General features: G+C 32.5%; 3 protein-coding genes across 3 annotated transcripts; 2 read left to right on the top strand and 1 right to left on the bottom strand.

The window, feature by feature from the left end:
• Positions 1-764: 764 nt before the first annotated feature.
• Positions 765-3,801, top strand: LOC115976679 (bidirectional sugar transporter SWEET6b-like). Its single transcript, XM_031098125.1, has 6 exons — positions 765-903; positions 1,139-1,175; positions 2,076-2,298; positions 2,773-2,934; positions 3,085-3,204; positions 3,420-3,801. Exons 1-6 carry the CDS (start codon positions 858-860, stop codon positions 3,558-3,560), a joined length of 729 nt encoding a protein of 242 aa, XP_030953985.1. The 5' UTR covers positions 765-857; the 3' UTR covers positions 3,561-3,801.
• Positions 3,802-9,388: 5,587 nt separating this feature from the next.
• LOC115976676 (peptidyl-prolyl cis-trans isomerase, chloroplastic) lies at positions 9,389-13,831 on the top strand. Its single transcript, XM_031098123.1, has 7 exons — positions 9,389-9,804; positions 10,120-10,410; positions 10,509-10,708; positions 11,825-12,060; positions 12,464-12,606; positions 13,153-13,224; positions 13,330-13,831. The coding sequence occupies exons 1-7, from the start codon at positions 9,643-9,645 to the stop codon at positions 13,555-13,557; spliced, it is 1,332 nt and encodes a 443-aa protein (XP_030953983.1). The 5' UTR covers positions 9,389-9,642; the 3' UTR covers positions 13,558-13,831.
• Positions 13,832-15,862: 2,031 nt separating this feature from the next.
• Positions 15,863-21,470, bottom strand: LOC115976677 (serine/threonine-protein kinase STY13-like). Its single transcript, XM_031098124.1, has 6 exons — positions 20,773-21,470; positions 19,165-19,286; positions 17,627-17,823; positions 17,305-17,479; positions 16,695-16,829; positions 15,863-16,455 (listed from the first exon to the last, which is right to left on the bottom strand). The coding sequence occupies exons 1-6, from the start codon at positions 21,053-21,055 to the stop codon at positions 16,249-16,251; spliced, it is 1,119 nt and encodes a 372-aa protein (XP_030953984.1). The 5' UTR covers positions 21,056-21,470; the 3' UTR covers positions 15,863-16,248.
• Between the last annotated feature and the right edge of the window lie 6,279 nt (positions 21,471-27,749).

Below are 27,749 nucleotides of genomic sequence, written 5' to 3'. Positions count from 1 at the left end.
TATTTCATAGATTACTTGAGGAACGAAAGGGTTAGAAAAATATTGTAGAGGTAGCTAGAACAGTGAATATGTTGGATACGTTGCCTTTTTGAGAAGTGAAACATTTTGCCACGTCTAGTGCAAGAGGAAGAGGAGAAGAAACCTAGAGCAAGGGGTAGATTTCGTGAATAAGTGGAAACACAATACCAATTTCACAACCCCACGTAACAAACCGCCACCCAAACTTTTATAAAAAACGAAACGCACACATAGCCAACTCTCTGCCACCACCCTCCCAATCCCATGCACTCAACTCACGCACCTTGTTTTTCAAATACATTCCGTTAGAGAGAGATTCTTGGGGGACCGGTTCAACATAGAATCAGTGAAAATTTTCCCAAAAATCAACCACCCAAATTTTTTTCATTCTGTTTAATTCCACGTATTTATTTTTGTTTTAAGCTTATCCAATCCAAGTTTTTTTTTTTTCGAGATTCGAGGCAACTTTATCTCAATAAGATATTATTTTAAGAATATTTAAGTCATATAACTTATTTAAATAAAATAAAATGATGGGATTTCTAGGCTAGATGTTAACTGATTTAATTTGTTGTGGCAAAAGGAAAAACAACCAAAAAAACACAAAAAAACAAAAAATATCAAAAAGGAGGGAAGAGAGAGATAGTGTCTTACTCTTTATCTGGTAAGCGAATTTGACTCCAACTCAAACTGTGTATTTGTTTGGTGAGCTTTTTTGGTATATAAAAAGGAGGCTTCTCATACCCACTACTACTACACTATTCTCTCTCTCTCTCTCTCTCTCAAACTTGAAACACTCTCTCTCTCTTCTTTCTCTCTTTTTCTCTGTGTATTCGAAGATGGTGATGAACTCTCATTCAATCAGGAATGTGATTGGGATCATCGGTCTGTGCTCCAAAACCCCCTATAATTGCTCTTAATTTTGCTGAGAAAACAATGCGTGTGTGTGTGTGTGTGTTTTTCTACGTTATGCATATATATATTGATAATACAAGAGATCGTTAACTGTTGAATAAAAATTTTTGGTTTTCAATTCCTTTAATTTTATAGTTTTGATGATGATGATTTTGAATGATTAATTAGATGGCTAAGTTTGTTTTCGTTAATCTCTGTTGATCAGGAAACGTGATCTCCTTCGGGCTGTTCCTCTCCCCAGTGTAATTCTCTTTCACTCTCTCTCTCTCTCTCTCTGTGTGCCAATTTATTTTTATATATTATCTTAAATAATAAAAGTTGTGTCGTTGATGAATAAAAAGTGTGTTTGGTGTTTGCTACTTTTAGTCTACGAGCAATTGATTATTCCCTTAAATCACACGTTTCGCCTATATTTTATGAGAACGGACCCACTTGGTGGATTTTGTGGAGGGACCCACTTTTTGGTGTCACAATCACACTAGTTACATGCATTATTTGGTTACAGAATGAGATTGTAATCGATGGTGGTTTTTTTTTTAATAAATAATAATTATTGCTAATATTTTGTAATGATCAGATTCGTGTGTCCTCAAAAAGAATAATAATTTTTTTTTTTACTTTTTTTTTGTTTTAATTTTATTGATTCTCAGAAGAAAAAAAAAAAACTTTAAAGGACACATGGAAATACTTAACATTGAAAGTTAATGAAATTTGTGAAAACCTAATTGTAAATACCCTTTAATGAGTTTCTCTTTCTATCTAAAGTTGTAAGCTTGGTTTGGCTTAAATTTATTTAGAAAAAAAACTGAGATTACTATAAAATTATAATTTTTTTTTTAGAGATTGAGAATCGCTTTTTATCATTGTTCTTTATTATCAGATCATGAAATCAATTAATTACCAATTAATTATTATTATTTTTTTTTGTAATTATAACAACTCTATACTAGATAAGGCTTAAAAGAATGGTGGGTTTAAGTCTTATCATGCAAATACACGTGTAACTCTCCTTTTTAAAAAAATGGATGATACTGTATCATGAGTTGTACTTTCTTAGAAAAGAATATTTCATATGAATGTTTTAATTGCATTAATGACTTAGTGAATGTAAAAGTTTGACTAAATTTAATTGTATGTACCAGGCCAACATTTTATAGAATCATTACGAACAAGGCCGTTGAGGATTTCTCGCCAATACCATATATTGCAACAGTACTGAACTGCATTTTTTGGGTCTTCTATGGCATGCCATTTGTGCACCCAGATAGTCTTCTTGTTGTGACCATCAATAGTGTTGGGCTGGTACTTGCGCTGATCTATTTAGCCATATTCTACACCTATGGTGCGAAGCAGAAGAATGGACGGGTACTATTTCTTGCATAATGTTCTTTTACTGATTTTGACTTCATGGAACTCTTTGTATGACACAATGTCTTTTTACCCACTTTGTCATTTAGTCGAATGTGAGACACTGGGCATTTACTTAATTTTTAAATGTTACAGGTCGTATGTCTAAATAAAAATTCGAGAATAATAAAGTTTAATAAACTTGTTTAGTAAGTGTTTTTAAAATGTGTTGTCAATATACAACATAATCATTTTGTTATTTAAATGTGGTGGGGCAAATTGTTACAAAATAACATGCTTTAAAAAAAGTGTGGTTTTTTTTACAGCTATTCCAAATGGGCACATGATAGTTTAGCATAGTTTATGATTAGAGTATTGAAGTGTCCCTGTACTCATTACTTCAACTAAAAAAATGTTTCTGTGATCATCTTATAATGATATATAATACATTGTTTAAATGGTGCTTTAGTTAATGCAGTCCTCTATTTGCAGAAAAAGGTACTCCTTGGGCTTTCGGTTGATGTGATTTTCGCGGCGATCATCATCATGATAACCATGACAACATTACATGGTACCAAGAAAAGGTCTCTGATGGTAGGAGTCATCTGTGATATTTTCAACGTTCTTATGTATGTGTCTCCACTTACAGTCATGGTACGTCCCCCTCTTCAATCCCATACCTTTAAAACTTGGGTCTATCTAGTTAATTACCCACATTTTGTTTTTTTTGAGTGTTTGATATATATATATATATATATATATTGACAAATATTTTGTGTATCTTTCTCTTATATCTTATGACAGAAACAAGTCATCACAACCAAGAGTGTGGAGTTCATGCCATTTTATCTTTCATTAACTAACTTCCTTAATGGTTCCATCTGGACTGCCTATGCCCTCATCCAGTTTGACATCTACGTGCTGGTAATTTCAATTTCTGCTACATAGTTTTATGGTTTTAATAAGAATTATGGCAATGATAATCATATCATTATTATCATATGCCTTGCTACTAGCTGTCTGAAATATTTGATACCTATTACAGTATCATTGTTCCCCAATCTTGTTAGTCTTGTATAATGTATTTTTCATATACAAGGAATTTAACATGAACCTTTTTATATATATTATTCTTGCAGGTCAGCAATGGCATTGGTGCAGTCTCTGGCGCAGCTCAACTCATACTATATGCAATTTACTATAGGAAAACTCCAAAACACAATGATGATGCGCCTCAAAAGCCAACTCAGATCCAGCTCTCTGGTGCAAGTGTAGCCTAAAACATTCTGATAGCTATGTGCCGGGTTGCTCTTAGAATTCATACTTTTGACCCTCTTAGTTTCCGCATCAATTTTTTAATCCGTTTGTTTTAGTTTTCCATCTTTATGCTTAGTTTTGTATTTTCAAGTTCTGGATCTTGTGAATACATTAGATGCTGTTCTCTTGGATTATAATTTTCTTAGACGCCTTGTATCAAATACAATGGTTCTTTGATTCAAGAAAGCATGTTCCCTTTTGATTCGTCGTGTTTTTGTGATTGAATTTTTCTATAATGATTGATTTATAGTATGGTGAAGTTTTTGTGACCAGCCGAAGAATAATGTGCCCCAATATTGGGCAATAGGCAATGAGATAGCCTGTCAAATCAAAGCCCACACCATAGGAGGGTCTTGTAGAAGAATTTTGCCCTCTTCCATCGTTAATGGGCCTTAATAGCACACTGAGGCCCAATGACCATTCTAAGCTAGTACACCACACCTTTTCCAATAGGATTTAGTTTCTTTGCAAAAGGAGCAACAATGGCTGAAATATCTTCTTTATTCCTCGTAAATGATGCTGAACACAGGAACTAAAAAAAGTTCTCTCAAAATGTTACAAGTATAATGCTTGTGAGGTGTGAGGGGAGAAATTATTATTTACAACGGGAGGATTGCTGATGTGGTCCTTCCTGACTAATGAGATAATGTCATCTATATAAATGTATGTGTGAGTTTCCAAATCAGTACAAAGAATAAAAAAATAAAAAATAAAAATTATCAGATGATGTCACATTTACATAAATAACAATATTTTATTAGTTGAGAGGTCAAGGAGAACCACATCAGCAGTCCTCCTGGTGGACCTAATAATTTCTCGTATGAGGGTAAAGGCCGGGGGTTCAAGTTTCTAAGAGGGAGTTTCACACACATATACACTTAGATTAGGTTAGAGTAAAAATTCTATCTTGTATAAAAATAAAAATAAAAATGTTACAAATTTTTTATAATTATGACCATGCTATAAATAATTTTAAATTTTTAATTGAAAATATCTACATTAATTAAATAATTTCTTTTAAAAAAAATTTAAAATCTCCAAATACTCATGTAAAAAATTGGTCAACATCCACTATTTCTAATTTTACATACTTAATTTTTATTACATTTAATAAAATAAATGTAAAATCTTTTATTGTTTATTTGCACTCGTGGGAAGGAAATTAGCAAGTTCACTCCTTTAGAGCCGTTTGGATTGAAGGGAAAATTGAGAGAGAATAGAGTAATGTTAACTAAAAATAAGCTAATTTAGAACTAATTCTACTCTACTCCTCCTCCCCCTCCCCCTCCCTCTCCCTGTCCCTAGTTCAATCCAAACGGACTTTTAGTGACACATGGTGAATTCTTTGAAATGATAATTAAAATATTTTATTACCTCTTAAGTCTTAACATTCACTATGCAAGTGATGTCCCACACTATGTGTGTTTATACTATAGATTTATTTTAAAATATTTTGTAAGAAATTTTCTTTATAAGCTATTTATAATACTTTTTTTTTTATTTATAAAAAGCTATTTATAACACTTACATGTCATTATATTTGCTTGACTAAATTGATAATGACTAAATTAGTGAAGATAAAGACTAAATTATTTTCACTAACGCTCTGTTTCTTTCGATGGAAAACTTTGTGTAAAGATAATTTTCCGTATTTTCCAATGTTTGGAAGCATAATAAATGATAAATCAAAGGAAAACTATTTTCGGTCAACATAAAAAGTATGACTTATTTTTAAAAATTGTTTTCTATTATTATTTTTTATTTTTTGAAAAACAACTCTATCTCAAAGTAAACTAAATAAGGGAAGTTAAGAGGTTATTTTTCAACTCATTTAAAGTTGTTACCAAACATTGAAAAATGAGATAGTTTTATAGAAAAATACTTCTTGAAAAATGACTCATTTTCTAGAAAACATGATTGTTGAAACAAAAAGAGCCTAAATTACGAGTCAACTCTTTTTTCTTTTCTTTTTTGGCATGCATTAAATTTGGATTTGTCTATTTATTTTTTGGATTTTGTTTAAATTGCTTTACAAAGCAAACAAATTTGAGCAAGAATGCAATAAATCATCAATGCACCATTTATAGAAAAATAACCATATATATCTTAATTTTCACATAACTAATTAGTGGACCACCTACCAATAATTAATAAATGTATACACCATATTAATACAATTGATATTTAGGCTACTACAACCTTGATTTCATATATGTGTGGAGTAATGCTACGTTTACAAAATTTTCATAACAATTTATAATAATTCCTAAGTGGTAAATTTTTTTATTAGTTTTAATTTGGTTCTACCACTAATATTACTTTTTTATCCACTAATAACAATTTGCCATATAAAATTTGTTATGAACATAGTACATAGTGTGCACACATGAATGCGTGTAATGTGCCATTAAAAGGAGTTAGGAAATGTAAATTGTTAAGATTAAAATGATTTGAAACAAAACAAACATATTGCTTTAGTAAAATCATAAATATTTAACTATTTTGACTAAATTAAATGCAATTACACATGCACACACTCACACATTCATATATATACTAGCCTCTAAGCACGCACGTTGTGCGTGCTCAAAGGCTCTTTTATTTTTTTTGGATAAAGGTTAATAGTTTGCATCTATTATAATTTGGAAATATATTTTTTAAAATTTTTCAAACAAACACAAAGGATAAACTTTAAAGATAAGTGTAGGGACACGATTTTAGTTGACCCGGTCCTGGATGGTCAGGCCTTGGCCCAAAAGGTCCCACACAATGAATTTTTGTAGAGTGTGGGCTGAAGAACTTGGTTCCAGTTGACTTAAACGGTTTGTTGCATGGGCTCAGGAGATACAAAAACAAGAATGAAGAAAGTGGATGTGAAAGGTGGAATTTTATTCATGGGCATGCATTCGTACAATGAACCTTTGCTCCTCTGTTTCTTCTCTCTTCTTTTTCTCCGTCCCCCTCTCTTGGGGGACTCTTACATATTATATAGGCCTTCTTTTATCATCTGGGCCTTACACTTGTTGATCATCCAAACCCCTACTTGAGCACCTGTCTCATCAGACACCCTTATCAGTTTTTTGTGAGTTGCAGTGACCAAGGTAATACTGTTCCAGGGTCTTCTCTTTATTAATGCGGTCAGGAGAGTAGCTGTGGTGCATTTAATGTGGTGGTGACAGCCTTTGCTGGGATATTTTGGGACTCCTTTCTTTTTACGTGCTAGGAGGGAGGACTACAGTAGCTGGGATGCACCTTTGACCTGGATTTTGGAATGTCCGAGGAGGAATTAATCCTCGGACGTGTTCTCTTTGCTCCAGTGGGCTTGAGCAAGGATTCTGGGCCGCGATGTTTCCTCGGACAGAATGGTCCTCGGACGGGCCCAAGGCCTAGCCAACCTGTTATTCTAGGCCGGTCCCCACAATAAGCAATAACTATAATTTCTTTTTTGAACGTGTATTTGAAAGTGGTGTAGTGATAATGTGATATAGAGAAAATTTTGGGTAGGAAAAATAAGATAAACTTGAGGGGAAAAAAATGCTAAATTATAAGAGTTCACTTAGTTTTTTATTTTTATTTTTAAAAAAAATTGGGGGTGTCTACAATATTTTTACAACAAATTCTAAGTGGCAGGTTGTTACCGATTGTTATTGTTAGGGCAAAAAAGTAATCTTAGTGTTAGTTTCAAATTTGAACCAATAACAACTAATCACCTGTGATTTGTTGTAAAAATGTTATAAAAATATTGTAGACGTAGCATCTTTCTTTACTTTTATTTAGATAAAACAAGAATAAAAAAAGGGCTAAATTTTAGGAAATAAAAAGTTGAACATTAATAATAATAAAAATTCGAAATTTTAGGATTTCTCTTTTTGAATTCAAAATTAAATTTGTTATATGATATTTATGACCATATTTCTAAGAGAAGTTACTCTTCATTAATGAATGTACTTTTGAACCACATAAAAGATCAGTTAAAAGAGGGGAATTCTTTTATATATATATATATATATATATATTATTAATTGAATGTGTTATTTTATTTTATTTTCATACAATATAGAAAATTTTACTTTAGCCTAATTTAAGTGTATATGTGTGTGAAGCTCACTCTTAGAGACTTGAACTCCAACCATTATCCCCCCCGAACCCCAACCATTGCCCCCCACATCCCATAAGCACTTATATTTGTGGAGTAACTATTGCACCAAGGGTGTGCGGTGGTATTGAATGTGTGTATTAAAGTTGCTTTACCTATTTTTGTTTTAATTGTTGCCAAAATAATTTAAGGAAAATGCTAGCGAATGCCCTTAGGGCATTGGTTAATAATCCATTTAAAGAAAGTTTTTATGGAGAAAAAAACAATTAATATTTTGACAGCCTTTTTCATTTCTCATAAAAGTGGTGTCAAAACTTTCATAAAATGGATTGTTAACTAATGCCCTAAGGGCACTTGGTAGCATGACCCATAATTTAATACGAGTAAGAATGCAATGTTCCAATTTTTTTAAAATAATAAAGTAAGTATTCCAAATAATTTTTTATATAAATTATTTTTTTAAAATAACTATTTAAATTACTTTGACATAAATAATAGTGCGCTATATATAAATAATTAATATATGAAAATAAATGCATTTACTCCATTAACATAGGATAATGAATTAATATTTGGATTTTTTTTTTTTTTTCTGAGAAGGGATATTTTGACATTAATGCAAAGTTCTAATGAGTTGGATGACTGTTGGCTCATATGTTAATCTAAAAGTTAATGTATTGTATGTTTGGGCACATTTATAATTTAAGAAAAAAAAAATCCAGATGACTCAAAGTTACAAACAAACTGGCAAAGATCGACATTAAATACTGCTTCGGCAAACAATTTGATTATAAAAAAAATACTGCTTCGACTACTGTCAATCTTACCATTTCCAATACATGGCAATAATCAGCCATCATGGTAGTCATAGTGGCACTTTTAATTTAGCTAGACTCCTCGTGTGTAAGTTTTAAGCCACAGAGACCTTTATTATTATAAATGTGCTTTATCATATGACACATTAACATTCAAATTAGCATATAGGGGGTGACAATTCTAGTTGTTGGCTTATAATTGTGTTGTATTGAAGTTGGGGGTATTTGAGTCCAAAGCATTGTAGCTTAGTGGTATTGTCTAGTATCTCTTATGAGAAGAATTAATATTGGAATTTTCATTCCTAAACATGACTCATTTTATAATTAGTTAAAATCCATCTCTCTTTCAATCGCATTAAGTTGAAATTTTCTCTAATAAATAAAAAATAAAAAAAGTCAAATTTTTTCCACCTTCACACAACTAAGGCATTAATTAGGTTAACATGTCACAATACATATAACATATTTTTATATTTTATAAGCACATAAATTATAATAATTATTAAAAAATTCATACAAATTTTATTTTGTAATAACACCAATTATAGTACTAATAGTATATGATTTAAACTTTCTTATTTTAACTAAATGAAGTGCCATCCGAAATTTTAAAATACATCATCCAAGAAAAACAAATTAAATTATAGGTTTTTTCTTCTTTGTTTTGGTAAAAGGGCTTAGAAGTTTAGAGTTTCAATGAAAAACCTATCAATATAATCATAAAAATCCTTTCAATTACTTAATTCTATATTTCATTATATATAAAAAGAGAATTTATATAATTATATATTTTAATTTTAATTTGATGTTTGATAAAAATAAAACCAGTTTATAAGGGATTGTACATATATGTTGCCATAAAAAGTTAAAACCAAGACACCCCTCCAAAATCAAAACCAGAATCTAGAAAAATACTAGTAGTTGTTATCTTATCCAAAGCGTGGGGATGATGGGTCTTTCATAGCCATCTCTTTATTCTCTTACACTTACGCATACAAGTACAAGGGCCCCAAGTGACCAAAAACCTTATCTGCTGTTATCCTCTCTCTCAGACACACAAACTGAAACATTCATCAATTCTTTTTCCTAAGACCCTGATGTTATTTGTCTTGTAAAACCATAGTGTGACATTCCATGGCAGCCATTATCTCCTGCCATTACTGTTCTACTCTACCAAGCTCCAAACTTTTCACCCCAAAGATACCCACCAACCATTTTCGTTTCCCATTTTCCCAAAACAACTTTTTGTCTCGGAGATTTGGACCCAGATGTTCTGCACAGAATCCTCACCAGAAGGTATGGATTTTGGATCTTATACCTTTTATTCACATTGTTGAATATTTTGTTTTTTACTGCATTATATTTGAATATTCAATCAAATTCTGAGTCTTGGAAATCGTTTAAGAATGTATGAGATGTTGTTTTTTTTTGTTTCTTGATTGTGGTTATGTGTTATTGAAACTCTTTAAGTAGGTCAAATTGTAAAGCTTATGGTATGCATAGTTTTTTGCTTTTCAAGCAAAGATAAAAAATTTGTTAAAAAGTTGATAACGTGTTGCAGTGATTGGTGTTTTTAAGTAGGACTTATTAAGCATTTCACTTATTAAGCAGGAAGTGAGGTCATTTTCCTTGAAGGAGAGTGCAATTTCTATAGCTTTGGCAGTTGGGTTAATAACTGGGGTTCCCACATTGGATTGGTCTGCAAATGCCTATGCTGCTAGTCCAGTTTTTCCTGATCTGTCTGTGTTGATATCTGGACCTCCCATCAAGGACCCGGAGGCATTGTTGAGATATGCGCTGCCTATTGACAATAAAGCTATCAGGGAAGTTCAAAAACCACTGGAAGACATCACAGACAGTCTTAAGGTTGCTGGAGTCAAGGCACTTGATTCAGTGGAAAGGGTAAGACACTTAAAATGTTTAATATCCATAAATATCTATGTATATGTTGAAAAGAGCTAGAGTATAAAGTTGAGATTCAATTTTGCTTGAAAATGTAGAATCTGAAGCAGGCATCTCGAGCCCTCAAGCAGGGGAAAACTTTAATTATATCAGGGTTAGCAGAGTCAAAGAAGGACCGTGGAGTAGAACTTCTAGACAAGCTGGAAGCAGGAATGGATGAACTTCAACAAATAGTGGAGGATAGGAATAGAGATGCAGTAGCACCAAAACAGAAGGAGCTACTTCAATATGTTGGAAGGTGAGTATTGTTGCAGGTTTTTTTTTTTTTTTGGGGGGGGGAGGGGGGGGGGGGGGCTGTAGAAATATAACATACAACATGCTGACAATTGAATGGCCGGCCACACTATAACTCAATATAAGAACTGGAACGAGCATTGAATAGTCTTATGCTTTCAGCAGTATTTAAATCTAAAGCTGTGTCTAGATGGTTTTAGCATTAGAAAATGGCTGTGCTATCTGATTTGGTTTTCAGCATTACTTGAAAATCTCAGGCTGTGAGTGGTTAACTTCAGATGTAGGAATTTCGTAAACATATGGCTCTTACCATGTAAATTGACTTTTAATTGTTACTTTATGATGCTTGATACGATCATAACTCTTATGAAGATGTTTTGAGGAAGTATTGCTGTTGGATAATGAAAGAGGATTTGTAGACTGAGTGCTGGTCTTCTCCACTTAATTTAGGTATTTAGATTAAGGCAAACTATACTTTAATGTTGGGGTGGAGCTCACTGTTCATGCCATTGCTTGGTGATAATGGTTGATAAACGAAAGATCTTTGCTTGTTGGGTTAGATTCATATGACACTGGATTTTGGCTCAGGATTCTCTTTCCAGGGCCATCGTAATTCATTTATTTGATACACTTACCATTGATTGGTCATCCCTCACTTCCTCAAACTTTTATTTCTCATTTTTTAAGTCAATCATAAAGAATCCTTCCTTTTTCCCTTCAATTTGCTCAATGTTTAGCTCACCCAATTATGTAGTGATTGACTAACTTCTTGCCCTTCAGGGCTTTTCTCTTGTGTGAAAATAGCATTATCATGGGTTTTGGCCTCCAATACATATGTGATTTGTTTATTACAGCTCTCTCAGACAATGCTAAACGGCACAAAAGGTTTAGGTGCCAAAATAATGTCCAAGATTGAAAACTTGTTATGAAGATTGTTACTTAATCCTGTGAGGGAATGGTTACGAGGCTCATTGGATATGTGTGCAATTACCAATAAAAGAATTAAAATAAAAACTGAGAAGGACTTGTAAAAGTAATCCTCCTAAGATAAACTCCTTCTCATATATACCCTTGTCATTGACTGCAGCTGAGATCTTCCTGGGGCATTGGGTTTCTGCAGTGTTGAAGAGGATATGGTGGATGGCTTCCCGTATGAAGTGCCTGAAGAATACCGAAATATGCCTTTATTGAAGGGGCGAGCAACTGTGGAGATGAAGGTCAAGGTTAAGGACAATCCTAACCTAGATGAATGTGTCTTCCGTATAGTTCTAGACGGTTATAATGCACCTGTAACTTCTGGGAATTTCATAGACTTGGTGGAAAGGCACTTCTATGATGGGATGGAAATTCAAAGAGGTAACGCATCTCAAGTTAAATGCATATGATTCTCACTTGTACCTAGGGGATAATATCATGTTTTTCAGCTACCTTGGTAAAGGAACTTTACTGGTTCAACTGCCATGCACACCATCATCAACTAAATTATTTTTTTATATCTTGGTTGTGTAATTGCACAAACACAGGCAATTTCACAAGATGTCAGATTTTTTTTACCAATGTACTAGCATAGATTGACAATAATCCATATCTTGTGGCAGCTTGCAAACTTCACCCACACTAGCTTGCTCCCCAATCTTTCAATTTATACTATAACCAATAGACTTGACAAATATTTTTAACCATACATCATGTTATAGCGACAAATAAAAATTTACTTATGTCTTAACAAGGCTTAGAAGTTCCCTTGCATTTGCTGCAGCTGATGGCTTTGTTGTTCAAACCGGTGACCCTGAAGGTCCTGCAGAGGGTTTCATTGATCCTAGTACAGAGAAAACCAGGACAATACCATTAGAAATCATGGCGGAAGGGGAGAAAGCACCCTTCTATGGAGCAACTTTGGAAGTAAGCTTCTCAAAACTGTCTGTGTGTTTTTATGCCTATTATTACATATGAAGACGAAACAAGAGATCATAGGCGGTGACAAAATTTAAAACTAAAAGAAAATCAAATTAGACAACATTGCCTCAATATTTTCCAACTCTATTATAGTGCGTATTACAAAAAAAAAAAATTGACGTAATTTTGATACACTATTATAGAAAAGAAATAATTTAAATACACTCTTTTAAACAGATAGCTCATCCTTGTCAAGCAAACTTTAGATATTGACTATGGGAACCTTGACTGACTTATGTTTCCCTGGTTTGCTTCAAATTTAAGTTAGTTGATTACTTAAGTATTCATAGAATTTTCTAGCCATTTGGTATATTACAGTTCAAATAGCTCTATATATATTAGATTGCATTATCATACTACCTTGATAGTGTCCCTCCTTTCGTAAAATTATTTTCATATACTTCAAATTTTATAACTTTCCTTTATTACTGTTTAAATTAATGTGTTTGCTAAGATTTGTTGGTTTCGGTTTTAACATGAATGTTTGGACAGGAGCTTGGTCTGTACAAGGCTCAAACAAGGCTTCCGTTTAATGCATTTGGAACGATGGCCATGGCAAGAGATGTGAGAATTTGAACTTCCAACATTACTGTTCTCTATGTCTATGCAATGATTTTGTTAATATGATAGAAAGGCTAACTAGATATTGTTTTTAAATTTTGTTGACAGGAATTTGAGGACAATTCTGCATCCAGCCAGATATTTTGGCTACTGAAAGAAAGTGAATTAACTCCTAGTAATGCCAACATATTGGATGGTCGTTACGCAGTGTTTGGTTATGTGACAGAAAATGAGGATTATTTGGCAGATGTTAAGGTTGGTGATGTCATAGAGTCAATTCAAGTAGTCGCTGGCTTGGATAATCTAGTCAACCCCAGCTACAAGATTGCTGGCTAATTACCTTTCTATATTTTTAGTATTAAATACTGCATATGAGAGTTAATTGGTCATTTCCATCAAATTTGTTGATGAACCTAATAATTTATGTGATTTTAAGTTTGAATTTTCATTCCAGGATTCTGGATAGTTTGAGAGAATTTTAGCATCTAAGTTGAGAAGGAATTCTTGTAAGACAGTACCAACGCCAAGATCAGATTTATTCCATATTTCATGCATTCTTGTATTCACTTGTTTATTGATGGAATATAGTATCATCAAGTATTTATTCCTTGATGACATAATCGTACAATCCTCTCTTTAAACAAATTCTTGATCATAAAACCAATTTCTAGGGTGTTGCTCGACTTGGTTTGGCTAGCTTTATTTGATGCAATATATTTTGCTGGGGCACAAGAAACTGGTTTAATTTAAAAGGCTCAATTATCTTATGGATTCCACAGGTGAATTTTGCAATTTAAAGTTATAGTTATAAACTGAGGATCTCCAAAAAGTTTTTTTTTTTTTTTTCTTTTGGATAGAAGAGGGAACAATAATACATTAGCAATTGTTATATGTGTACACACGGTATCTAATCTATCAAATTCTAATGCTTCAAACACAAGTACAAATAGTAACTACTGAAATAAAAATCACCATCTTTCTATATATATAAATAAATAAATAAAAAATAAAACCTACTGGACTCAGCCAGCTTTAGCTAGAATGTCGGTGCAAGTGTGTAACCACTGATTGATCATCCGTGTAAGGTTGATGAAGCAGAATGTGTCCCACTGAAGAGGGCTTTACGGGGTCAATTTATGGCTTATATTGTGGCAGTGATAAAAGATTACCTTAAATCCAACAAAACTGGGCCTTAGAATTTCATGAAAACTTGATGGGTTCTTAATTTTGAGGAAAAACTTTGTAAATGTACTCTTTCTTGGACAGAATCAATTTTTTCCTTAGTGGGGAGCTTCTTATGGTGAATACGCTTGTGGCTTTGCGCCTTTGGTCAGCTTTGTACCATTTCTTGTTAGTACATAAACTCCAAATTACACATTAATATTGAAATTTCCCCGGTTTTTCTATGAAGAAAATTAATTTTGATTTCTTACTCTACATAAATATAATTTTCTCAGAACATGGTTTGTCTTGAACTCCTTGAACTGTATCATCTGATTGGTTTTGGGTCTTTCATTGATCATAATGACTTGTTTGGAACTTTAATACCTTTTTCATAATAGCGAGCAAGAAAAAACAACGACAAAGAAGTAGTGTCCAATTTGGCTGGTGCTTCTGACCTATTTCTTGATTCAATAAAACTTCATAAAAGCAGTTGGATGATGCAAGCTGCTCCTTGATGTTAAGTTTGACCTTGTAGCTTTTATGTTGTCTTGGTGCTGATGCTAGTTTATTCAATTTTTGTGATTTTTGTTGCATTAGGAACTCACAACAGAAGCAGATGTATCATGTTACTTCTCCGAACCTTCTCTTAAAAAAAAATATGTTACTTTTTGGAAGGTCAATTTTTGCTTTATCGAAAGTTGGGGCTTGGGTAATAACAAATGAGAAATGCTAACGAGTATTCTTAAGGTATTGTTTAATAATTCATTTTAGGAAAGTTTTGATATTACTTTTATGGAAAATGAAAAAAACTATCAAAATTTTTTTTTTTCTTTTTCCATAAAAATTTTATTTAATTGAATTGTTGACCAATATCCTAACAGCACTTAGTATGACCCATAACAAATTTATGTATTCTCAGTTTCTCACTCATCCCAAGATTTGTTTGCTGAGGATTTCAAGATTTTTTTTTTTTTTTTTTTGGGTTAAGGTAGAGAATAGGAAATTTTGAGTTATTATAATTTGTGTGAAGATAATAAAAAAGCTTCTTATATATATATATATATATATATATATACTTTTTAAAATTATTTCAAAAAAGAATTATGCATATTTGAAATTGGTAAGAAAATAAATAATTGGCTGATCAACATCTTTAGATAATAATACTCTAGGTTAAAACTTAGGTACATTTTATTGTATCTTACGACTCAATTGAATTTAATCACATTTCTGCATTGACCAATGCAGTGCAAACAGGGATATCTTCTAATGGCAACTAAATTCAGCTATAAACTTATTAGTCAATAACCTATTGGTTGAATGAATTTAATTGGGGAATTTAAGGTACAATACTTTAATTGTACCCAAGTTTAGACCTCATAATATATCAAACAAACAAAAAACAACTAGATCACATAACCATTGATAACTTTGGCAACTTGTTCAATATGCTCAGCTTTTTCCCTCAACATCTAGATGACCTCAAAAAGGGCATGATAAACAACTATTATCAAGTACAACAGTTCATAACCTCCATAGAGTTGAGCCATCAGGTACTCAGGAATGTGTGTGTCAGTGCAGGCCCGTTTGTTAGAACAGATAAGCCCTATGATCATAGCAACTAAACTATTATGTATTAAAATTTTCAAAGTAAGAGAAAAGATTATGAGAAAGAAAAAAACAGCTTTACAAAATCTATAGTCCAATAGAGTAACAAATATTGGAGAGCTTCTCTTAGCTTTTAGCCTCCACAGTTTGCTTTTCCCTTCATTTTCAACCTTTTAATTTTGAATAAGATACAAATTGGATCCAGAACTCTTATGACTTTGTTGCATATCACCAGCTTCAAGGAGTTGAAATATTTCAAGGCCCACGATACCTTCGGAAACATAAACAACCCTGAGCCTGATCATTTGGGATCATACCCCCACCCTTCGACGTGTCAATGGCCTCCAACATGGTCACTACCTCATCCATCTCTGGCCGTTTATCAGGGTTAGCATCCCAGCATCGCTTCATTACATTTGCAAGAGAGCTTGGGCAACAACGGGGTATCTCTGGCCTCAGATTCTGCGGTTTTATATGTATACAAGTTTAATTTCTTTTCTAGCTTACAAAACTAATAAAAGTTGACATAATTGTTATTATCAATAGAAAAAGTCCTGCCATTAGTTGCTGAAGAAAAACAAAAACAACAGCACAATATTACTAAGAGCTGTTATGTTTAATATTGTTAATGTTTTTTGATAAACTTGTTATTGTTATTGTTAGTTCTATGCAAGCAATAACATCTGACATATTTTATCTACCTGGCGAACAACAGCTGATGTTACTTCCGAGAAGCTGAGGTCAGGGTACGGCATATCACAGCAGTATATCTCCCACAAGCATATGCCAAAACTGTACACATCACATTTCCTGTTATATGGATTGCCATTGAGAACCTGCTCCATTCAAGATAAGTTAGATGCTTGCATGTTTAAAATCTGAAAGGCTATCTGATTAAGTACTTTAAGCAAAGCCAAGCCAAGCACTGAAAATGGGAAACATCAATCTACACTAAAGCTAACCATAATTTCCAGACTCATCCAAAAGTTAAGCAGAAACTATTTGTCTTTTGTTCCCTTGCAATACAACAAAGAATGCTAAAATTCATAAACTTGAATTTCATAGGTAGTGGCTGCTGAATAATAGAAGATGTCCTGTGCTTTGAGGGACCAATTAGGGGCAGCACGTACACTCTTAGGGCTTTAACTAATGAGTATTCTCAGCTTCAAGGATCAACATAAGCAGAGGCCACTACAATGACTTAATTGATGAAACACATCCCAATAGTATATCAAGCATGCACATGAGGGAGAGATATTTGAATCATTTGGTTTGTCACAGAGTTCACTTTAATGCAAATCAAGTGCATACCTCCGGTGCCATGTAACCAAGGGTTCCAGTCTCGCCAGTCATGTCATTAGGATTTGAAGCCTCAATACGAGCAACTCCAAAATCAGCTATTTTAACAGTGCGTGTCTTGTCCAGAAGCATATTCTCTGTTTTAACATCTCTGTGGACAATCTTCTGGGAGTGAAGATAGCTCATCCTATAAAAAGGAAGGATAATAGTGAACATGATATTCAAAATTCCAATATATAGCAAATTAAATTTATTCTTCAAAAAAAAAACAAAAAAAAAACATTCAACAGATTTGAAGAATAAAACAAAAGAAAGATGGGGTGTGGAGTTTTACCCTCTTGCAAGATCCAGTGCAAGTTGGACAACTACTTTAAAAGCTAGCTTCCTTCTTCGGTTCTTTATGAGGTAAGATTTTAGAGCACCGCCAGGACAATACTCCACTACAACACAACAAATATTACTCGGCATGCCTATGTGGCCATTATCTGTTTGTATGTTTAGCTCTGATGAACCCATTGTTGCCCCAATAAACTGCAGAAAAGGATTTGAAAATTTGCATGAATCAGTAAAGATAATTTTCATGTAAATTTCTAAACATACTTAACATGAATGTCGACAAGAGGTTAAACAAGATAGTAAATTAAATTAAATTTAAAAGGACAACCTTCTGGTTTAGCATATTTAGGCAGTGCTTAACACCATTTTTTACAAGCCCAGGAATAAGACACCACAAAAATTGAGCTCTAAGATCCACATTAGAGTCCATCTTATCTTTAATGCAGTGTCTGATATCTCCTATCCATTTTGGATACTGATGATATAATAAATGTTCCTTTTGCATGAATCTAAAACAAGTAGATTTAAAAAAATGAGAATGCAAATGTAAGTACACATGAAGATAATGTATCACTTGAAAGCTTTTGGTTTATGGAAATTTTACATGATCATTGACAACACAATCCCTACCTTATTTGAAAGGAATTGTTTCACCCTTAAAATGAAGGAAACTGAAGATATATCACCAAATATTTCAAGAGTTTATGGTTTTGAACATGTCAACTAGAAATCTAAACAGGTGAAGCATTAAGAAGAATGAGAATTTTTGTTGTTTAGCTAGATTTTTTTTTTTTTTTTTTCAAGTTTCCAGACACAGTATGAAATAGCTTATGTTCTGCAAAACAATATGAAAGAATAAATAAAACAGAACTTTAGGTGATCTGCATTTGAGAATTCAGAATTCCTCATAAAAACTACCTATAAATCTAAAAGGGTAAAGCATAAAAAAGAATGAAAGCTTTAATTTTCATAACTAAGAATAAAAAAAATAAAAAAAAATACCATTCTTGTGCAAGAGAAGGTGAAGGATAATTCAAAACAGAATTTAAGGTGATTTAACACTAAGAATTCAAAATCTACCCGTGTTAATCACTCCTTCATAACGACTGAGTGTAAGTAATAAATCTCTCAAGGAAAAGCTTGATGAAGGCACTATCTATGGGACCCACTTTCAAGATACCGGAGCCTGAATGCCGCCCCCCCCCCCCCCCCCCCCCCCCCCCAAAACAAAAAAAGAGAGGGAGAAGAAAAGAAAAGGGGTGCACTTAAAGAGTAAGACATAATAAGAATAAACAAATAAATCTCCATCCTACCAATTTGGCAAAAAAAAGAAGCATAATTATTCAATTGCGAATCCGGGTTAAGAGATTTACAACATCTGTTTCCTTGAGACTTTTTTTTTAAAACGTTTGTTTCAAAATAATAATCTTATACCATGTATGCATTATCACATTGCTTCTTTAGTTCTTTTAAAACTCCAAGAAAGTGATGAAAAAAATGGAAACAAAAGAGAATAGTGAAGACATGAAATATTACTTTTGTTACATTAGGATGTTCAAGCTTGTGCCAAACAGCAACCTCCTGTGTAAAAGCAGCTCTAAGAGAAGCTATTTCAGCATCTGACCTGTGGCCCTCCTCCCCCCAATCAAGAAGTTTAACTGAGAATGAGAAAAAAGAATGCTTTACTTTCAATTTGACTCACAATAACTAAAACAATAGCCATCATTAATGAAAAATCATATTAATTTAGTAATTAAAATAACAGCAACCATAAAAAATTAAAAAATTAAAAATTAAAAAAAATTAAACTCTTATTATACATTATGTTTTGATGATCAAATAAAAACTACATAATATATCCAAACATAGTTACGGAGTAAAATTAAAGAATGGATTTGATTTGTCTAGCCAAATCAAAATGATCAGTATGAGGCTTTTTGTGAGTTGCAAAAGTGAGCATCCATTTGGCAGCATCAGATATTGGCAGTAAACTTTTGTCACCAATATTAAGTTAATCACTCTTAAGTCCCAGCTATTTACCTCCACAAACTGAGTTATGAAATGAGTGCAGGTCAGTAATAAATTATCACACATGAAAGTTAAGAAAAAAACAACTTTAAAGTTAATGCTTATAACTGCCAACTCAACTAGGTCTCGTGAATCACGGATCTTGCAAGTCTAGATCTACAAGGATCAATCACAAACCACCCATGATTATCAATTAAAAAAAAATTAAAAACAATTCACAGGTAGTCATTTTCTGAAAGAAGCACAACACTATTCCTCTAATTTGTAGCTGAGAAAACAAAGGGTTATGAGATAAAGTTAGTTGTAATCTTATGTTTCAAGCTGGTTACCTTCAAGAAAAAGGTCACTTTAACTAAGCATGGTACCTGAATTTGGCTCAGTTAAGTAAACATTGCTGTTTCCAGAGGCCCAAAGTATAAAAATTAATCTATTTTCCTGCATTTCCTCATGAATAGAGCAACAATGGAGAATATAGAATATTAATACTGAAATTGAGGAACTAGCAACAGTAAATCCAGTAGATGCCCTTGCCAGCTAAGCCAGAAAAAGGCCTAAGTTTAAACTAAAACAACACCATATGACAGCCAGAATCAGCCACTTTCAGATGAAGAGGAAAAATAAAACATTCTTCTTGACCAACACTACTTTGAGCTATTCTTTGGTCACCACTTGTAGAAAGACTTATGTTACACATAAGAAATAAATGGGATGCACCACTTTCAAGAAGTTGATAAAACGATATGTTAGAAATCACTGCAAAAACCAACCATTTTTGAGCCAAAAAGGCCCAAAATCATGTCATTTAACAATATAACAAAGTAAATCCACATAAAATTTGGCAAAAAAAAACACAGAAAGCCCCTAAATGGTGTGCCACAAGCACATAATAACAACCGTAATGAAAAAAAAAAAGAACAAAAGAGACAATATAGCCCATATGCATACCATATTGCATGAAATGAATTGGTATTCTCAAAAAAGATGGAATTTTGAGAAATGGGTTTTGTTTATTTTCACAAATGGAATTTCCAAAACAAAACAAAAGGAAAAACAAAGGAATTTAAAAAAAAAAATAATAATAATAAAAAGGGGTATTCCAGTTATATTAACTATTACCAGCAACGTCTTGACCATCATAAATGCCGCGGTGAACGGTGCCGAAAGTTCCACGAGCTATGACAGCCTTGATGATGAGCTTAGAGGGGTCAATCTCCCACTCTTGCCTCCTGGTGACAGTGGACCTTGCTGCTTCTTGCTCTTGCTGATCTTCCTCTCTCTTCTTGTTCTTTTCCATAGTCCATGCCCTGCTTAGATGTCTCTGAAGCTGCTCGTCTAAGCTCTTCAGATCTATCTGATCCGCTCTCACATACCCACCTCCACTTTCACTCTTCTCCTTCATCTCTCTCTCTCTCTCTATGTTGGTCGTGTCAAAGTTCAACGGTTAAGGTACAAAAAGAGTAACGGGTTCTGATTGATAGTTTGTGTCTTTTTGTGTGTGTCTATGTTTTTTCACTTAACTATCGCTGCTCATTGTTGTTGTGGTTGTGGTTGTGGTTGTGGTGGTGCTGACTGCTGTGGATTATAATGATGTCTGTCTACAGGTAGTAGTAGTAGTATCAGTAACAGAGTAACTCTCTCTCTCTCTCTTTTAGTCTCTAGACTATATCATCCCATGTGGGCACATGGATATTGCCTGAACACGACGTGTGTTTCTGACCCACCTATCTCTCTCAACGACGTGTGTTTCTGAACCACTTCTCTCTCTCTCTCTCTCTCAGAGCCTGTGTGGCTGGCGTTGTTATTTTTATGGTATTCACGCACGGTCAATGTACCTTTTTTTCTATAAAGACTAACTAGACTATAATATAGTATTAGTACAGCTTCCAAAGGAGTAGTGTCAGTCATCACTCTCTTAGCTAGAACGGCTTTGCGTTGTGTTTGGAATAGAGGTGAAAATGGGAAGGTCTCATACTTGCATGTGTGGTTAGGAGGTTCCGTTTGTTACTTGAATTGGATAAAATTCCAATCCATATGATAAGGTGCGCTTAAAAAGTCCAACAGCGTTATCTTACTGTTCTACTACATCATTTGACTATTAAATTTGGAATCATTAAAAATACAGAACATAGGAATCTATTTGTTCATCTATGGTATACAGTATGAAGTCTTCTTTATAAGGCTACAACTTGTTGCGTGTGCACACACAGTTTCACATATATTCATACTCGCACGCCAAAAAAAAAAAAAAAACACCAAAATTGTGCGTTGAACAAGTACACAAAAAAAAAAAAAAAAAAAACTAAAACAATGTACAATTTCAGTTGTTTTTTTTTTGCGTATGTGTACAAACTTGTGTGAAATTAATAGTACCTTTAATTTAAATCAATATTGGTTTTGCAACTCTTTAAATAGGTTTTGCACCGAGATGGCCAAATTCATCTTAGATGGGCTAGACATTTTATCATCTTTATTCCTAATAACTAACTCATTAAAACATGTATACTACCTAGGCTCGAGTCAAAACAGATAGTAGATAGTGACCGCTTATGGGGAAATAATTATGAATTTAAAAAGGGATTTACTCATGATATACAAGGCAGGATGACATACAATGCCTGCTTAAAGAAAAGTAACTATAAATTTTAAAATGGATTTGCTCATGATAGACCAGAAGTACTAGTTAATGGTTAGTATTTTTAAATGAGTAACTCTTTAAAACGTGTCCATTATCTATACATTATGTGTCTCGAGTCAAATCAAAATGGCATACAGTGACTGTTTATAGAAAAATAACTATAAAAATTTAAAAGGGATTTGTTCACAATAAAGCAAAAGTACTAGTTAATGGTTAGCTTCTTCAAATAAGTAAATCATCAAATTAAATGTGTTCACTATCTATGTATCATGTGTCTCGAGTCAAAACAAGATGCCATACAGTGAATGCTTATAGAAAAATAACTATAAATTTTAAAATGAATTTTCTCATGATAGAGCAGAAGTATTAGTTAATGGTCAATATCCTTAAATGACTAACCCTTTGAAACATGTCCACTATTTGTATATTATGTGTCTCGAGTCAATGCAAACCGACATACCATGACCGTTTAGAGACCAAAAAAAAACTATAAATTTTAAAAGGAATTTGCTCACAATAGAGCATAACTATAAGCTAATGGTTAGAATCCTTAAACATGTAGCCCTTTAAAATGTGTCTACCATCTATGTATTATGTGTCTCAAGTCAAGGCAGGATGACATACAATGCCTGCTTAAAGAAAAGTAACTATAAATTTTAAAATGGATTTGCTCATGATAGACCAGAAGTACTAGTTAATGGTTAGTATCCTTAAATGAGTAACTCTTTACAACATGTCCACCATCTATTTGTTATGTGTTTCAAGTCAAAGCAGGATGACACAGTGACCGCTTAAAGAAAAATGCCTATTAATTTTAAAAGGGGTTTACTTATGATAGAGCAAAAGTAATAGTTGATAGTTAGTATCCTTAAATGACTAACTCTTTAAAATGTGTCCACTATCTATATATTATGTGTCTCGAGTCAAACCAAGATGGTATACAGTGACCACTTAAAGACAAATAACTATAAATTTTCAAAGCGATTTGCTCATGATAGAGCATAACTACTAGCAAATGGTTAGAATCCTTAAATGGGTAAGTCTTTAAAACATGTCCACCATCTATGTATTATGTGTCTCGAGTTTAAGCAAGATGGCATACAATGACTGCTTAAAGAAAATTAACTATAAATTTTTAATGGATTTGCTCATGATAGACCATAACCAGTTAATGGTTAGTATCCTTAAATGGGTAACGCTTTAAAACGTGTCCACCATCTATTTATTATGTGTCTTGAGTCAAAGCACGATGGCATACGAAGACTGCTTAAAGAAAAATAACTATTAATTTTAAAAGGAATTTGCTCATGATAGAGAAAAGGTAATAGTTAATAGTTAATATCCATAAATGAGTGACTCTTTAAAACTTGTGCATTATCTATATATTATGTGTCTCGAGCCAAAGTAGGATGGCATAGTGGCTACTTATAGAAAAATAAATTTTAAGAAGGATTTGCTCAAGATAGAGTAGAAGTATTAGTTAATGGTTAGTATCTTTAAATGACTGAATTTTTAAAATATGTCCAATATCCATATTTCATGTGTCTCAAGTCAAAGCATGATGCCATACAGTAACTACTTAAATAAAAATAACAATAAATTTTAACAGAGATTTGCTCAGAATAGAGCAGAAGTACTAGTTAATGGTTAGTATCCTTAAATGGGTAACTCTTTAAAACATGTCCACAATCTATTTATTATATGTCTTGAGTCAAAACATGATGACATACAGTAACTGTTTTTTAGAAAAATAATTGTAAGTTTTAAAATGGATTTGCTCAAGAGATAGAGCAAAAATACTAATTAATGGTTAGCATCTTTAAATGAGAAACTCTTTAAAAAATGTGTCCACTATCTATATACAATGATAGCTTGTAGAAAAAAAAAAGACCACTTATAGAAAAATAACTATATATTTAAAAAGGGATTTAAAAAAGGGTTAGCATCCTTAAGGACCAACTCCTGTTGGGTTAAAATGAATTAACCCCTTGCAAATTAATTAATTACCCAAGTTAATTAATTAGATTTCAATTATATGCAATAGCGTGATAGCACAAACAAATCACCAATTATACTAAATGCAGTGGAAAATAAATTTGACACGGGTAATTTGTTTACGAATGGGGAGAATCACTGAGGCAAAACTCTACTGGGTGAATTTTAGATCACCACTCCCAAGAATCCACTATCATCAATCACAAGCGGTTACAAGTATAAGGAATCTTACCAAACCCTTTGGCCTATCCTGAAATACCAACATACAGTTGAACCCTTACCCTAATACCCAATTGGACTTGTATTGTAGTGGCAATCTTCCAGTTCAATGTACAAATCCCAATACGTGACTAACCAATGATGCACGGATCCAAGTACATGACTAACACCAGCAACTTGAAGAAGATGTTGGCTGCAAAGTTCTTCAGTTAATCAACGATGAAGATCAGGAAACTCCTTAATTAGAAAACCCTTGGTGTAAAGATGCAGTAGCTTCTTCAAAGAGAATAATGAATTAAGTCACTTTCTGCATATGTTTTCCATGTATGATTGCCTTTAAAATAAGCTTTATATATGTCTAGGGTTGTAAGAAAAGAAACCTTATACAAATATACAAACATGGGCTGAAAGTCAGATCTAGAAATTCTGATTTCGTAAGTCTCGACAGAAACAACTTGTGTCGAGCTTTTGTCGAGTTTCAACATTAAATCTCGATAGAAAGGATTCTGTCGAGACTCCTGTCGAGCTTTAATGAACAGTTCTCCTTCACTTGTTTCTTGGTCAGATCTTCATGACTTTAATATTTGACTTGAACAATATGTTTCTTGAAGTCTTAAACCTATCCTAGATATACCTAATTACAAGTAAAGTGCATTTTGTCAAAGGATTAGTTAATTACATAAAATATGTTCCTAACAACTCCAACTGGTATTTGGTGTAGGCATGGTTTGAAACCCAAATCTCTTATTTGATGATAAAATATTTTACTAGTTAAGCTTACTAGAACTTACAATAAAAGCTCAACTTTTGTTTGGTTGATATATGGTTCTTCAAATTATAATTAAATTTATGTTATGGAATGTCCTAAGGGCAAGTTATGGTACATATAATACTCCATTAAATAATATTTTTGTACACTTTTCAAAAAATAAAATCACATTATATAGAAATATCTATAAAAGCACTCACAACCACAATGAATTTGTGTTTGCAAGTTAATTAATTATTGACAATTATATTTTCTTTTTTGAAGATTGGCATTATAGCCCATTAACCTTTGCATGTAAGACACTCATTAAAAGGAACTTTAATTTTTTTTAAATAATACTACAGACACAAACTATTTTACAATATTTTTACAAATTGCTGATGTGACTTTAGTATTTTCCAAATAGTTATTGTAAGTAAAAATATAATATTAGTGATGGGCCTATATTAGGAGAAGTTATAAGGTTCTCATTGTGAACAAGTGACGTGGTTCACCATTCCACTAAAAAACTCCCACCTGTTTAAAATTGTTGAGTTAGAAATTTTTTAAACAGAAACTAATTACTGACTCAGCAATTTTAAACAAATGGAAGTCTTTTAGTAGAATGATAGACAAGTAACGTGGTCCACCAAAGTACTGTATAATTTCTCCCATATTAGAATTAGTAAGAATTTGCTACATCAGCAGTTTGTAAAAATGTTGTAAAATAATTTGTATCTATAGTATTACTTTTTTTTTTTCAATAGTGGGAACCTTATAATCTTTTTTTTTTTTTTTTTTTAACCTTATAATTTTATACTTAACAATTTTATACGTCGTTGTTCAAATATATATATATTTTTATTTTATTCTATATATAGAGCCTTTATTAGAATATTTACCTATCATATTTTATTTAAATGGTAGAATCGATATTTACTGTGCATTGCATTGATTACTGAATGGTTATATTTAAAAAGACAGAGAATAGACTCGTATTATAAAATTAAAAGAGGAAAAAAGAAGAAGAAGCAAGCTATTGGTACAATAAAAATAAATGTTTACCATTACTTTGAAATTAAATTAATGTCAAAGATCCAATCAAAAAATATATCATGACTACATCGCATATGGACAGCAACTGCAGCACCATGATTGGGTCAATAGGTTAATCTTTTCATGGCATCTAATTTTTTTTTAATTCCTCTTATGCAAAAAGGCTAAAAAGGGTGGAATCACACATGAATAGAATACCTCACATATTGCAAGGGAAGGCCAAGATTTGGGGATTAAGTAATATGAATTTCTGGGCACTGCCTGGCTGGGAAGAAAGAGAAATTGTGAGTGGTCTAGGATTCTTCACTTTTTCCATACTAGGGGAGTTTCAGTTACATGATTGCATTAGTTGCATACTATAATACAGAGACATACAGACAGGCACAAAAGGAGATCTCTATAATAAAAGGAAAAGAGATGGTTCATATGGGGAAGGTTGGATTTTAGAGAGATGCTTTAAAACGAGCTAAGCAATGCAAATAAGAACTTTATAGCCATTTTAGTGATTTTAAAAATGAGTAGTGTTACTTCCACTTAATAAAGAAAACAATCATAACTTTTGTGAATAGTGCGTTTTAGTTAGTTCAATTGGTAAAGTTTCTGATGATTAAATAAGAAGTCCGAGGTTTAATCCCGCTTACACCAAAAATTGATTGGTTTCTTAGTTTGTGGTCTGATAATAAAGAACTATAATTAAAAAAGAACCCAATAAGTTGAAACTCTCTTAAAAAAAAGAATAAAAAATAACTTTTGTGAGTACAAAAATGGCATGTGGCTTTGAATCTCTCTTTTTAAACAAAACTGGTCGATATGGGGAAGGTTGTATTAGAGGTACGGGTACTTCAAATAAGCAATCAAACAAGAACTTTTGCCACTTTCTTATGCTCCAAATGATTGTTAATGAACCCCACTTAATTAAAAAAAATACTTTAACTTCCATTAGTACTAAAGTGACATGCATTTACTGACGTGGTATTTTTATGATTTTTTAAATCGGAACAGACAGAATCATAAAGAAATCGATACCTATTTTCTAGTCCAACTAATTAATTTAATCAACAATTTTATATAGCGGATATTATTTATTAAAAAATATCTAAAAATGTTTAGCAATGTTTATGTGAGTTTTCACGTCTTATTTATTAAAAAAAAGAATATATATATATATGTTAAACATATTAACATTATTAAAAAAATAAATATCATCCTTAAACTATACAAATAATAATCCCTCAAAAAAATTGAATAAGTTCTAAATTTCACTACATCCAACAACTTATGAAAAAGAAATCACTAATGAAATACTAAAAAAGGAAAAGGTGGAAGTTTGGTAAATAGCAAGAAAAACAGTGTAAACAAATTTGGGACGGTTGGATATGGCAGAAATAAAGAAAAAGAAAAAAAAAAAATATATATATATATATATATATATAAACTAGA

The sequence above is a fragment of the Quercus lobata genome, chromosome 2 (assembly GCF_001633185.2).
Source record: "Quercus lobata isolate SW786 chromosome 2, ValleyOak3.0 Primary Assembly, whole genome shotgun sequence".
Classification (NCBI taxonomy): Eukaryota; Viridiplantae; Streptophyta; class Magnoliopsida; order Fagales; family Fagaceae; genus Quercus; species Quercus lobata.
Note: the sequence above shows the minus strand (reverse complement) of the source record. Positions and strands in the feature narration are given on the sequence as shown.